Source organism: Dermacentor andersoni, chromosome 9 (assembly GCF_023375885.2).
Source record: "Dermacentor andersoni chromosome 9, qqDerAnde1_hic_scaffold, whole genome shotgun sequence".
In the NCBI taxonomy this organism is placed as follows: Eukaryota; Metazoa; Arthropoda; class Arachnida; order Ixodida; family Ixodidae; genus Dermacentor; species Dermacentor andersoni.
In genome coordinates this window covers 85,656,511-85,669,013 of record NC_092822.1, presented here as the reverse complement: position 1 = coordinate 85,669,013, position 12,503 = coordinate 85,656,511, and the positions used below count along the sequence as shown (strand labels likewise).

The following is a 12,503-nucleotide window of genomic DNA, read 5'->3' as shown; positions in this document are numbered from 1 at the left end:
GCAGGCCTTATTCGGGAGAAATAGGGTCGGCTAATTCAAGGGCATCGATGTCTTAGCGCAAATTTTACATTTCGCTCATAATTATAGTCACTTTATATTGCATATATAAAGATTTGTTGAGAACCAGAGTCTCAATGTTGACCGACAGCAGTCTATCTGGAACATTAAGTGCACAACACTCCGTCATGTATCGCAATTGCCAATCGCGCCTTAACCCTATATTTTTGCAAAATCTCATAAACACTTTCCAACAAGAATATTTTTTTTTATTGGTGTTGGCACGAGGCTTTTTTGGTTCAGCGCGTTTTCGGGCTGCCGGAAACCGCTCGGTTAACGTCACTTTATGAGCTTAAGAATTAACATAACTATAAAGAAAAGCAGGAAAAAAATCTGCCAACATTTTATTGAGTCTTTGTTCCTGTCCCCCCTGCCCCCCTCCCCCCATTTTTCTTTTAGTGGGTTTGAAGAAAGTAACGCCAGCACTCATATTCGGCCAATTGTCCCACCAAAGAACTTCTCAATTTCCTTGTCTTAGCTTCAAATAAGCGTCACGCGTTTACAGAACCAGCGCCTCCTCCATATTTGGAAATGTAGAGGAGGCGATGACAAAACAAGATATATTTTTAAAAAACATCATAAGCAGTGACCATAGTTTAGTGAGGTATAGGATTTCTCACAATTTGAAAAGAGGAAGAGCAAAATTAGTCAAGAAGAAACAGGCCAACCTAAACGCAGTGAGGGTAAAAGCAGACGAATTCAGGCGGATGCTCTCAAACAAATATGCAGATTTAGAACAGGAAGATGAAGATAACATAAACGTAAACTTGACAACGACGAAAGAGCAGCCTCTGTGGTTGAGATACGCGTGGTTGGGAGCCGGTGCTCCGGCGGAATCCCATTCACTGCGCTTGGATTGTGTGCAGTAAATGTGCCATCACTGACACGCGCCCGAAAATCGAAACGCCGGTGTTCTGCTGCGTGCTCTGACTGCACAGGACTACGTCGCGCCCACCGTGGTCGTATAGCTGCGATCAAGTTCGCAGCCCCACTAGATCAGTGCGTAGGAAATGGCATTCTGGACATGTCGAGGCATTATGCGCGAGTGTTGGTGTGCTCCAGACTCTCACATAACTGTAGTGCTCACATAACTGTCGTGTCATGGAGTAGGGAACCAAGGGTTATCCGCAATAGCGACAACCACTGAGTCGGTGGCGCCACCTTGCGAGCTTGGAGTTAACACAATAAACTAGCTAACAAAGGACTTCGCGCGGTTTTTCGGAAGGCTCCGCCGATTGCAGCGAGCGCTGATGCATGCGCGAGGCTCGCTAACGGTCTCTCTTCTCGAGCCGTGCAATTTGAAACCGGCTTGCCTCGAAAAGGGCGCGTATATTGCACCGCAAGAGCTCTCAATCCGGAATTGAGAATTCGCCCTAGACGTACGTATTTGTGGATGCCTGCGAGCAAGTCAGACAGCCAGTGTTCGCTTTCTTTTTTTGTGTTCTTCGTGTGTTTCAGCACGCGCGGCAGTCGATCTTAACACACTAGCTGCGGCCTGTGCGTGGTTAATCGAACGGCAGTCGTGCATGCGTGTGAATGAGTCGTGTCGTTGCATGTGTACCTTTGCTCTCGCGGGCGTTGTTTTTCGTCCAGCTGCATGTGTTGGTTAGTTCAATTCTGTGGCATTGTCTTTGTCTGTTCTTACCCTTTCCGCGCCGTCTTAAAGCTCTCGCCGCGAGATCGCGCCGCCGTTCAATCGACCTTGCAGTGCTTTATTACCTTGACGAAAATAAGGCGCCTTGTCGAAACGTTGGTTGGGCCAGCCTGAGGATTTGCTTATTTATTTACTATTGATCACTCACTGTGAATATGAATTGCTTGGATTTCTTAAAAGTGGTTGTTTTATCCGAATTACACACTTGCATTGTTTTGAATCAATGTGTGCCTCTGTTTCCTCTGATTCCAGTTTTCGCTATAGTAGTGTCACGTTGAGGTGGAAAGCCCCGCGTTCAGAGTGCGTTACGTACGGATTACCTCCCCGAGAACGTTGTCCTTCTTCCTGAGTTTCTTTTAGGGGACAAGCTGCTTCTTTTTCACTACGCAGATGGCCCCTTCGAGAAAGGACGGAGCTGCCACAGTGCCGTCGCACGCCCCAGGACAACCGAGCACGAGACGGGCCGCGCACAATGCTGAGATTACGCCGCTCGTAGGGTTCGCTCTGAAGCGCCTGCGGAAACAAGACCACCAGGACTGGTGGTCATGGAACAGTGAGTAAGACTACATGGATTCGCGAGTACGCGGCCACTACAAGCGGCTCTCATGTCCCCTCGATTGCCATCAATTCCGTGTTTAAAGCGAAGCTTTCTTGTTGAGTTATACCCCTGTCACACGGCAAATCTAGTGTCATTTCCAACAAATGACATTTGTTGCGATTAACGTCATTATAACAGCGCACTCTCACACGGCGAAAACTAATGTCATTTGAAAATGATGACAATGACGATAGTAAAAAAAAAAGACGCCGCAGACCCACTTTTGTCCAATAATTATTTTCCAATATGCTAAATTCCACTAGAATATGTGATCGTGCTTTCAAACCGTAGCGTTCGATCACTAAATTGTCGACATTGCCAACGAAGTCGAGTCAAGCCAAGCCAAAGCTAAGGCAAGCAACAGGGCGAAGAGAACGATAGGCGCGTCCGCTACATCTGCTAAAGTGGTAAGAGAAGGGCAGTTGCATGTCATCGCCGTTGTGATGTGCATGCGGGCTCCTAATATCCTCATTCTTGGCGCGTGCCACAGGAAAACACGCGCATGCTTTTACGCCAAGTCAATTGAAGCGGCCGCGGCCGATGCTCCGGTGCGAACCAACACGACTGCTGCAGCGAAAGCTAAAGACGGCTGTCTGGTCACTGGATTGAGAGTAGTTTTCTGTATTTACGCACGTGATGGACTTCAATGTCGTTAAAGCAATAGTTAGGTAATAAATTTGGTAGAATAATAGTGATTTTTGTTAAAACAAAAAAAAGAAGCATGTACTGTTTGCGAAACACTGGTACACTCATGGTGTCGAGGATACACATTCGGCTCCAAACGAATGCGAATGAGTTTGGCGAACTCATTCGTTTGTAAATGTCATTTTCGACGAATGTCATTACGTTTTACTGTGTGACAGCACACAAATGGCATTATCAGCGAATGTCATTCGTTGTAAATGACATTCGATTTGCCGTGTGATTTGCCGTGTATGTATTTATTTGGCCTCTAACGCCGAACGCACGTAATGGGACGTTGGCGCCGTGTAGGAGCTCTTCAGCGAAGTAGTTTATAAATTACTGTTTCAAGCATAAAGTTTCCTACAATAATTACTAGAGGGACCTCTGCGGTGCTACTGTCTAGTGTTCCTGTATATGCTCCCGCAGAGAGCACAGTTGTGCATAAGTGCGCCGTTGTGTTCCAGCTCTGCAGTGAAGCAACTCCTCGAGCGCGCAGGAGGCAAATGCAGCGCGGTGTTCTATTTGCTTTCTTCCCTGCTGGTCGCGAGCTACGTGCGGCAATTGTTCGCAAGTGTTGAGCAAGATGACACTTTTTAATGCAGGCTACTCTCGAACAATTGGCGCAGCCGGAGGGGTGCCAACCCCCCGATATTTTTAGTTTGTATGTGCATATATACACGCACATATACAAACACACGCACGAACGTACATATATGAGCCCACTCGATCCTCGAAATAAAATCCTGACTATGCCCGTGTCTCGAACAGCTCGAAAATTCGCGTGCAAACGCGCATTACTTTGCAACAAGAGCGGTGCAATGTTTTTCAACATACATATGAAGTTTTCTCGCGGAGGCCGGAGCGCAAGAAATGTTTGAAAGGGCGTTTAAAGAAAACTTCGCTCAGGTGTGGTGGACTACTATGCGAGCACATTTTGGCTGCCGAAAGCACACGAATAATGATCGTAGCCAAGAGAACTATCGTGCCTGCAGTTATGTCAGTGACCGTTAACCGTGATCGTCATTCGCAGCTGCTGCACGTTTTCGATATATGCGGTGCAGACACGTAGATTTAAACGCATTTCGAATGTTCACATGCGCACATTTAATGCAACGCTTATTTTTACGGTTCATACCGCAAACTTAACAGCTGCTTTGCAGCAGCAAATCTGCGAGTGGAAGAAGATTCAAGATGCACGAGCTTCTAGATCAAATTTATTTCGTACCGGGAATGAATGAGCAATGGCTGGTGGCAGCAGGGGATGAGTGCTGGTTCTTGGAGCCTTGGGGGCAGACTTCAAACCCACTGGAAAGGCAACAAATTATTAAGAGTAACAACAGGTTATTCTTATTGCACTAATCACATAATATGGCAAACTTTCAAAGTAATTCACACATTGCAGACTGTAATATGACAACACATTTTTCTTTATCTCATTATACTACTAAGGTTAATTTACGATAACACAGCGCTTATTAAACGCACAAAAATAATTTAACATTCCTCACGTTGACTAAGGCTGATCGAACAAGCAACGTATTGCGGGCGGTAAATGCTGAAGCTATCACAGCTGTCTCATCAGCGGGAGCGCACGATGTTTTCGCATGCTACAAAACAATGAACACGAGTACATTAATCGACCTCACATGAAAAATCACAACGCCGACAAAAAAAAACAGTACAGAAAAGCCAGGTGAAGCGGGCAAATCGTATCTGCTAGTATTTACTCTGTTTTGAACACTGTTATAGAGCCGCGTAGTCAGAACAATCGTACAAGCTACACAGAGATTTGGGCGAGTTGGTAAGTTAACATTCTTGGCGTATATGTCAAGCGCGACACAGGCCATTCTTTGTCCCGCGTCTGTGTCGCGCTGCACGTATACTCCAAAAATTGCACAAATGAACAACCTCTCATACCAGACGTATGCATTTCAGCGTGTACAGGAGTATTACTCCTGTACACGAGATAAATACTGCGTTAGTGTAAAGAAGCCGAATTCACCTCTGTAAATAAGGCGAACGCACCTCGCATATCCTGGTCCCTTTCGGAGCTGGCCGGTCTCGTCCGTCCGCACGGCACCGCGTAAGAAGCTTTGCCACCTTCCGTGCGATTTGTGCAGTTTGGTGCGCTTCACCCCGTCATACTGGAATACAAGTTTCAATATGATGTGTTTCGTGCCACTTCACCAGAGTTATTACCTTAATATCGTCGGACACTGTACCTGCAACCCGGAGTCGATCGGTGCTACGCGCGCTCGACGGTCCACTGATTGCGATTTCGATGGCACCGAGAGAAACGAGTCGGCGCCGCGCCCGTAATGTTGGCTTCGCAGCGTCGCAGTTGAACATTTGACGTCATTTTTTTACCACGTGATAGCGCTCGGCGAATAGCGGTACGAGCGACGCGGGAAAAGTTGTTGTTCCCAGAGAGGAGCAGCTGCGGTAAAGGGCGGTTTGATGAGTTGACAGCTGCGCCGGCGCTGGAGCGTGAGTCATTAGCAAGGATTCCAGCTGCATAGACGCGCGCAACCAATCAGAGCCGTTTCGCTTCCGCCGGGGTGGGGAAGGGCAGGAAACGGTCTCGCGTGCGCTGCGCCGGCTTCGTTTCCTTCCAGTTCAGTCTCATGCGCGATCTCCAGAGGAACGGGCAACCTTCGACGAGCGGCGGCGACGAGAACTCGCCCGTGAAAAGGCTCACTGTCGGCGCGCCGTTACAGCCACTTCAGCCCTGTTAATCAGACAGCAACGAGAAGATCTCGAGCTGAGGGAGACGGAGGCCAAAGCGATCCAGCACCGTTACCTGTGGGTTACTTAACCGTGACGAAGGTCAGGTGCACGCAGGGCAAGCTTCGCCTACCCCCATTTTCCGGTAGGGGAAGGGTTGGTGATTTTTTTATACCCCACACACAATATTCATAGGTGCACTAGCCGATTGATTCACTTATTTCCTTGACGTGAAACAGTTTTGCGTCCTTAAAAACGACTTTTTATACGCGCGGATCTGTCTTTGTGCCACTATAGGGTGAAAGCTGAACGTCTCGTCAAATTTTATGGGTGATCCTGACGTCACTGCCCAGCCAACGACAACATCTTAGGTCGAAGCAACAAGCTTTTATTTTCCAATTGGCTATGGAGCAAGATTACCTATGCTGTGAGCATATAGAGCAGCTGGCTCAGCTCTTTTGCAGAGGGGAAGGGCAGGTGCGCTGCCTTTTGGTGAGTGGAGTTGATTCTCATTCCTTGGTTGTCACCAGGGAGATTTGAGCGAAAATTGCCTCCTTGGTTTGCCAATTATAGTCACGTGTGATGGTGAGTGACGTTGGTGGCAGCTCGTTTTACGGAAAAGCTTTTGTGCCTGCGATCTTGACTTTAGCCTGGACGCGACTCCCGCGAGAAGGAGGGAGGGCGCGCGGCGCTTGTTTTGAAATTTTAGCGGTTATCGGCGGGCGCACAGCGCTGTAATACTTTGCAAACGCTATCGTTAGCGCGCCGTGAATGTACTGTGTACTCGTTTGTTTAAAATGACCAAACCTTCCGAGAAGCGCTTTAAAGGAGCATCAGTTATTTAATGTACGCAGGGCCAATGTCTACGCTTCAGTGCCGGGCGACATGTTTATATTAAATCGCGATGAAGCATGCTACCTGTAGCCGCAGTTACGTAATGTTGTCCAGTGCTCGACGGAAACGCTTCTAGTCAGCAAGGAAAATAATGGAAGTAAAACATACAGTCGTCAAATGAAAAAAAAAGAAGATATCATGCAGATCCACCGCGGTTAATTAAATGTTTAGCAGGTAAGTGCGATGCGTGAAATTTAGTGGTGACAGGTGTAGGCACAGAAAAGTATGGCACGTATCGAGTAACATTTAAGGGATTCTGTATCTTCTTGTGTGACGTTGCGACGTGCCCATTCTGGGGGATTCGCGAAGAACGGGAGAAACCTCGGTGGCACATGCCGAATGGGTAAATCAAAGAAAGTAATGTAAATAAACTAAATCGTTAAATATAATTGAGCATTCTAATAACATATCGATGTGCTTTAGAGAGATCTGCGGGTCGACATTACATCTTCATGCTTTATGTAGGAATCGTACACAGTGGGACATGCCCACTCTGGCCGACCGACCGACAATAACGACCGACCCACCAGCAGCCGTGCCAAAACCGGGCGTGAAGGCAAAAAAAAGAAAAAAAACTTCGCTTTAAGACTAGAGCTTTTCATTGAACTATTTATAAAGCGGCTAGTTAGGGGGCAGGGTGAAGAACAAAGGAGGCAAAAGATTGATCGATTGATTTGTTACTAAGGCGAAATCCCTAAATTGCTCATGGCTCGAAAAATTGACTGTCCGGCGTTATGGCACCAAAATTGATGGAAATCGAACCCACCACATTTGGTGTTAAGGCGAAGTTCATTAAGACAGTTAATTAAAAGTGTTAAGGCACTTGAACCCATGATCTTTGGTAAGAGTCGAACCCGCGACTTTTAGTGGGAGTCAAACCCACGATCTTTGCTGTTAATTAAGGCGAAATTAATAGACACACAGTTATAAGATATAGTTAAAGCATTCGAACTCACGACCGTTGGTGGAAGTAACAAAATAATAGGAAGTAAGAACGCACTCTAATGAGAATGTCAAGAAAATTAATGAATGCCTCTTGAGCGCGCAGACTTTTCGCCTTCATTCTCTTTAGCGCATGCTAAAATGACTGTCAACTTGTTTTAGTGCAAATGTTGGCAATAGGTATGCCTCCGGCCTCCCCAGGATAATAAATTGCTACATGAATAAGAGAGCGATGAGATGTTCTAAGTGCATCCGTAAATACGACGCATTACCATTCGTTTTTTTTTTTTTTTTTATATATATATATATATATATATATATATATGAATCATATTAGCTACAGCGGCAGCCGATATTCTTTGCAAGTAACCTGCTCGATGCAGCTCGGTGGCTTTCGTGCTATGCAGCTGAGCGGAAAGTCGAAGTTTTGATTACTGGCTGCACTCAGATGGAAGCGCAACACAAAAATACGTGTACCTTGCTTTGAGTTCAGTTTTTTTTTTAACTCGCACAACCTAAATAACCCAAAGCCTCCCGTTACGGCATCACTTATGCCCACATTGACTTTGGAACATGGACCCCAGTAAGTTATCTTTTCGCTAAGACTAGCCCGCCTGTCAGTGACTATGAGGTATGCTCTGTTATCTGCTGCTGCACATTTATGTGTAGAAAGCTGTAGATGAAAAAACGTAATGTGTTTATAATCACAGCTCTGCTCGTTTTGGAAAATTAAGATAACCATCCAAACACCCTGCGTAGCTTGATGTTAAGATGGTTCAAATGGAAGTGGGTGAATTGACCGGCTAACGCTCGAGCTTTGAAGATCTTATTCTACATTGATTAAGTGGAAGACGTCGACGTCAAGGTTAGCTGAGGCCACGAGATTTAAATGATGGCAAACGTATATACTCGTATATCGACTATCTCATCCACATGCTCAGCATAATTGTCGTCGCAGCTACTTTGCCCCTACCCTCCTTATTATTCCGAATATAACACTCGGAAAGACCAGACCAGCGTAGGACAACGCGTTGAAATAGCAACTTAAGTCCCGTTTGTCGAACCAGTCAAGGGGGAGGGAAATATGTCTAGTTTAGGGCTACAGTGAGTGGAGTGTTTCTTCAGCTTTAATCAGAAGACTCCAGTATCAGAAGCATAGCCCGACATGCAAAGCAGAAATGTCTTCTCGTCGCTTATGTGAGCGAAATTGTTGTTCACTCTAGTCTTCTATGCACACTCACTTCTGCGGAACTGAATCCACGTTATACCTACTACGGGCGGTGGTTGCCACAACACTAAACCGCGCTCTCCAAGCCATAGCCAGTCTCTGGTAAAGTTCGACCACCGGTGTTCTCAATAGTGTGCACCCAAGCCACGTTTTTGCATGCCGCCCACAACGGAATGCGGCCGGTTACCGAGCTCGCGACCTTGTGCTCAGCAGCACAATGTCATAGTAGGTGGCGTCCAGGTGTTGTCCGACTCCAGGTGGTATCCGAATCCAGGCCGCAGCTAAACGGCCGCCTCCGAGGCAACAGAAGCGGATCTCGAAGGCTTTGCTTTTGCAGATTGCGCGCACCGTAAGCGATCGCGGAGCCGGAAAACACCTCAGGGCTACCATGTTTTAGACACCAGTGTGGCGAGTCCGCAAAACGTTTTCTTCTCCCCCCCCCCCCCCCCCCCGCTGCATTTCAGGCGAACAGGAGCGCAGCTCGAAGCGGCAGAAGAAGCCGGCCGGCGAGACCCAGTGCAGCGTTTGCGAAAAGCCCACGGCCACCAGGAGCGAAGAGGTGCACCACGCGATGGACCACGCGTTCGAGCTCTCCTACCGCTGCGAGGAGTGCCACAGGATGTTCGCGCGCAAATTCGAGCTCGAGTGGCACCTGCGCCAGCACACGGGCGTGCGCCCCCTGCCGTGCGGCCTGTGCCCCGCGGAATTCCTCAACGGGCGCCTGCTTACCGCACACCACACCAGGCACCACGGGCTGCGCTTCAAGTGGCACCGCTTCAAGACCAACTGAGCCGAACGCCTAGGCCTTTCTTTTGGGAGCGAACTGCGCTGAACGCGGCACGCTGAACGGGAGGACGTTAATGGACACCGCGCAGCTTCGTCGCGACGTGTTATGTCCCCTTAGCTACATAGCACAGGTAATCGATGTCCTCGTAATACACTCAGTGCTGGCTCCTGCATTTAAAAATCTTGCTTGCACTTGAGGGCTGCTTTCGTTCTGACAAGCACCATGAAACGCAAAATCGTATTTACGTGGTTGTTTTCTCTTTCCTGTGTTTGGCACAGTTCGCTCTCAAAACATCTATAACGAGCTCAATCACCAGGTGTAATAGCTCAGTCTGTCATATTTGTTTTCTGCGTTATCTTTCTTCGGCACAAGAAAGTACTTGGCATTTTTTATAGTTCTTTCGATGTGTATTTCGTACTCGATTCCACTTTGTCGACTGATTCGTTTTAATAAAGTTCCAAATGTTCTGAACTCCTCGTGTCGCTTGCATTTTGGACGCCCGTATAATTAATTCGGCCGGTTGACTCCCCCCCGCATATCTTTCCTTGAGAGCCCCTATTAATTCCTCATTTGTGCCTAGAAATTCCTCCGCGATCCTGTGCAATGTTGTGCTGGTCGCGGATTTGGACTTTTCCGGGCTCCATGTGTCTGTAGCGAGCTGCAAAAATGGATCCGCCCCTCAGCTAGATGCTCCAATATCCACGGAAGAGGTTTCTGCGGCAGCCCAGGCGGCCTAGAAGAATACAGCCCCTGGCGCCGAGCAGGTTACCAACGCTATTATTAGAAACCTTAACGATAATGTCATAGAAGCTATCGCAACGCAATTTAATGAAAACTATTGGCTTAAGCGTGGTGAGATCCCCGAAGCATGGAAAACTGCAAAAATTATTACAATACCAAAACCCGGAAAGAAGCCATCCCTGCAGGCGCTCAAACCCATTTCACTGACTGCTTGCAATTGGGAAAGCTCTTTGAACGGGTCATACACACTAGGCTTCAAAATTTCATTGAAGACAGGGGCTCGTTCCCGGCCACCATGTTGCGGCCGGCCACCCGCTGCCGGCGGACTTGAACTGAAAAATAAGAAGTTAGGACGAAGGAGGTTGCTTTTATAGTTCAGCTCTGGCCTTGGCGACTTGAAATCAAGTAATCTTCACTTCGCACGGAGCGCCACAATTAGTGGCAAGCCGCGATAGCGCTGTGCCAACATCTGTACGTCACCGTTGCTGTAGCCTGCCTGTCGCATTCGCGCTTACGCTTGGGCGTCGCATTCACCAATGCATATACGTGTTTGATTGGAATGGCTGATAGCACCGAGTGCAATGCCTGCGGTGTCGAGGAGATTATAGAACATCTACTGTGTTGCTGCCCATCTTTTGAGATGGGCAGCAACTCTGCACCTCTGCACAGCTCTAAATCAGTTAGATAGAAAACCGTTCCATCTTGAACAAGGTCTTGGGAACATGGCCTCGCATATGGCAGCTACAAAAGGCCACAAAAGCGCTGCTGCGATACTTGAAAGCTGCCGGATTGAGTCACCGTCTCTGATCCGGACTGAGTGACCGAACGATACCCCCAGTGGGCTTTCTCTTCTTCCTTTAATCCTTCCCTACCATTTTCCCTTTCCCCACTGTAGGGTAGCCAACAGGGCTCAGTCCTGGTTAACCTCCCTGCCTTTCATTTATCATTTGCTCTCTCTCGTTACGTGGACGGGTGGGTCTGTGCGTGTTGTTAGGCTGCCACATTTCTTAATTCTAGAAACGCACTGTTTACCTCTCCGTCAAAAGGGGGAACAAGACACGGTACATTCGGCACAGCAGCATAAGCAACCGCCTAGCTCGCTCAGTTATGCCAACGGTGTCAGGAAAGACGTTCGCTTTTCGCGAGAGAGCAACACGGCCTGTAAATGAGCGCTTTTGCGAGCACAATGTTCTCTATTAATCCTTTGCTGTACGCACAAATTGTGAGTATTATAAAGTGAAAGAACAGCGAGAACCAGTAATAAATTAACACTCCGTAATATATGTATCTGGATTACAGTTGCCGCTGTTTAACTGGCTCGGCCGCTCATATTGACTCGCCTCAGGGTGGAACAACGCGGCTCGTATGCACAGGTATGCATGTTTTGCTACGTTTTGACATTATTTCTTCTCAGCCATGCACCCTTTCCTCCACATTTGACGCTAACAACCATCTATGGCTGTAGATGTCGATGTAAACAAGTTCACCGCTTTGATAAATCCGACGCGGAAGGCTGCGCTACGAGAGTTCTTGAATATGCGAAATGCCTAAATAATGTTTAAAAAGAATACAAAAAGCGAAGTGCAAGTGCAGAAATCAGCGACGACAAGCTCGAAGGCCGCGCGCTTTTGGACGGCCAAAAGCGCGCGGCCGCAATGTTATCGCAATTGGATTTTTAAACCCTTTTTTTCACGGAAACACCGTGAACGCCGCCATGTTTGATCACGTGGTGACGTGACCATTGCTTGCCTCATCTGCCTGCGTTTCCTCCGTGTTTACAATGGATGTTCATGACGGCCAGTGCGGGTCAGCACACCTCCGCTTCGGCAACAATCGTAGATGGTGACTGGGCGGACGACACGAAGCTTTGGCCACAGCTTCCGAGGACGTGCGAGCGCTTTCGGAGCTCATAACGTGCGCCTTTTCCACACGGCGCGAGCAACGTATACGGTGTTAGTCATAAAATCGGGGCAAAAAAATGTACGCCAACCTGTCACCTGTCCCAACTTTTCGCTTATGAATTAATTCATGGTCAATGTGTCTTGATCTTCGGTCTTGATTTGACAAACACATTGAAGCAGCGACTTGTCATGTTTCTGACTCAGTAACGTTCCTCGGTGCGGTCACAATCTGATTGTTTACTTTCTGCCTGTAATCTCTCGTGGCTGCGCTCAAATGCGATAGATTTTCCATT

The 12,503-nt window shown here is 47.7% G+C and overlaps 1 protein-coding gene across 1 annotated transcript; it reads left to right on the top strand.

The window, feature by feature from the left end:
- The first annotated feature begins 1,323 nt into the window (after positions 1-1,323).
- On the top strand, positions 1,324-10,039 carry LOC126528354 (uncharacterized). Its single transcript, XM_050176254.2, has 3 exons — positions 1,324-1,436; positions 2,102-2,264; positions 9,246-10,039. Exons 2-3 carry the CDS (start codon positions 2,102-2,104, stop codon positions 9,569-9,571), a joined length of 489 nt encoding a protein of 162 aa, XP_050032211.1. The 5' UTR covers positions 1,324-1,436; the 3' UTR covers positions 9,572-10,039.
- The last annotated feature ends 2,464 nt before the right edge of the window (positions 10,040-12,503 follow it).

Excerpts from the sequence above, each read along its gene's own strand:
- LOC126528354 (XM_050176254.2), top strand. The coding sequence starts at position 2,102 with ATGGCCCCTTCGAGAAAGGACGGAGCTGCCACAGTGCCGTCGCACGCC. Across the intron at positions 2,265-9,245 it reads GGACTGGTGGTCATGGAACA|GCGAACAGGAGCGCAGCTCG; the intron begins GTGAGTAAGACT and ends GCTGCATTTCAG.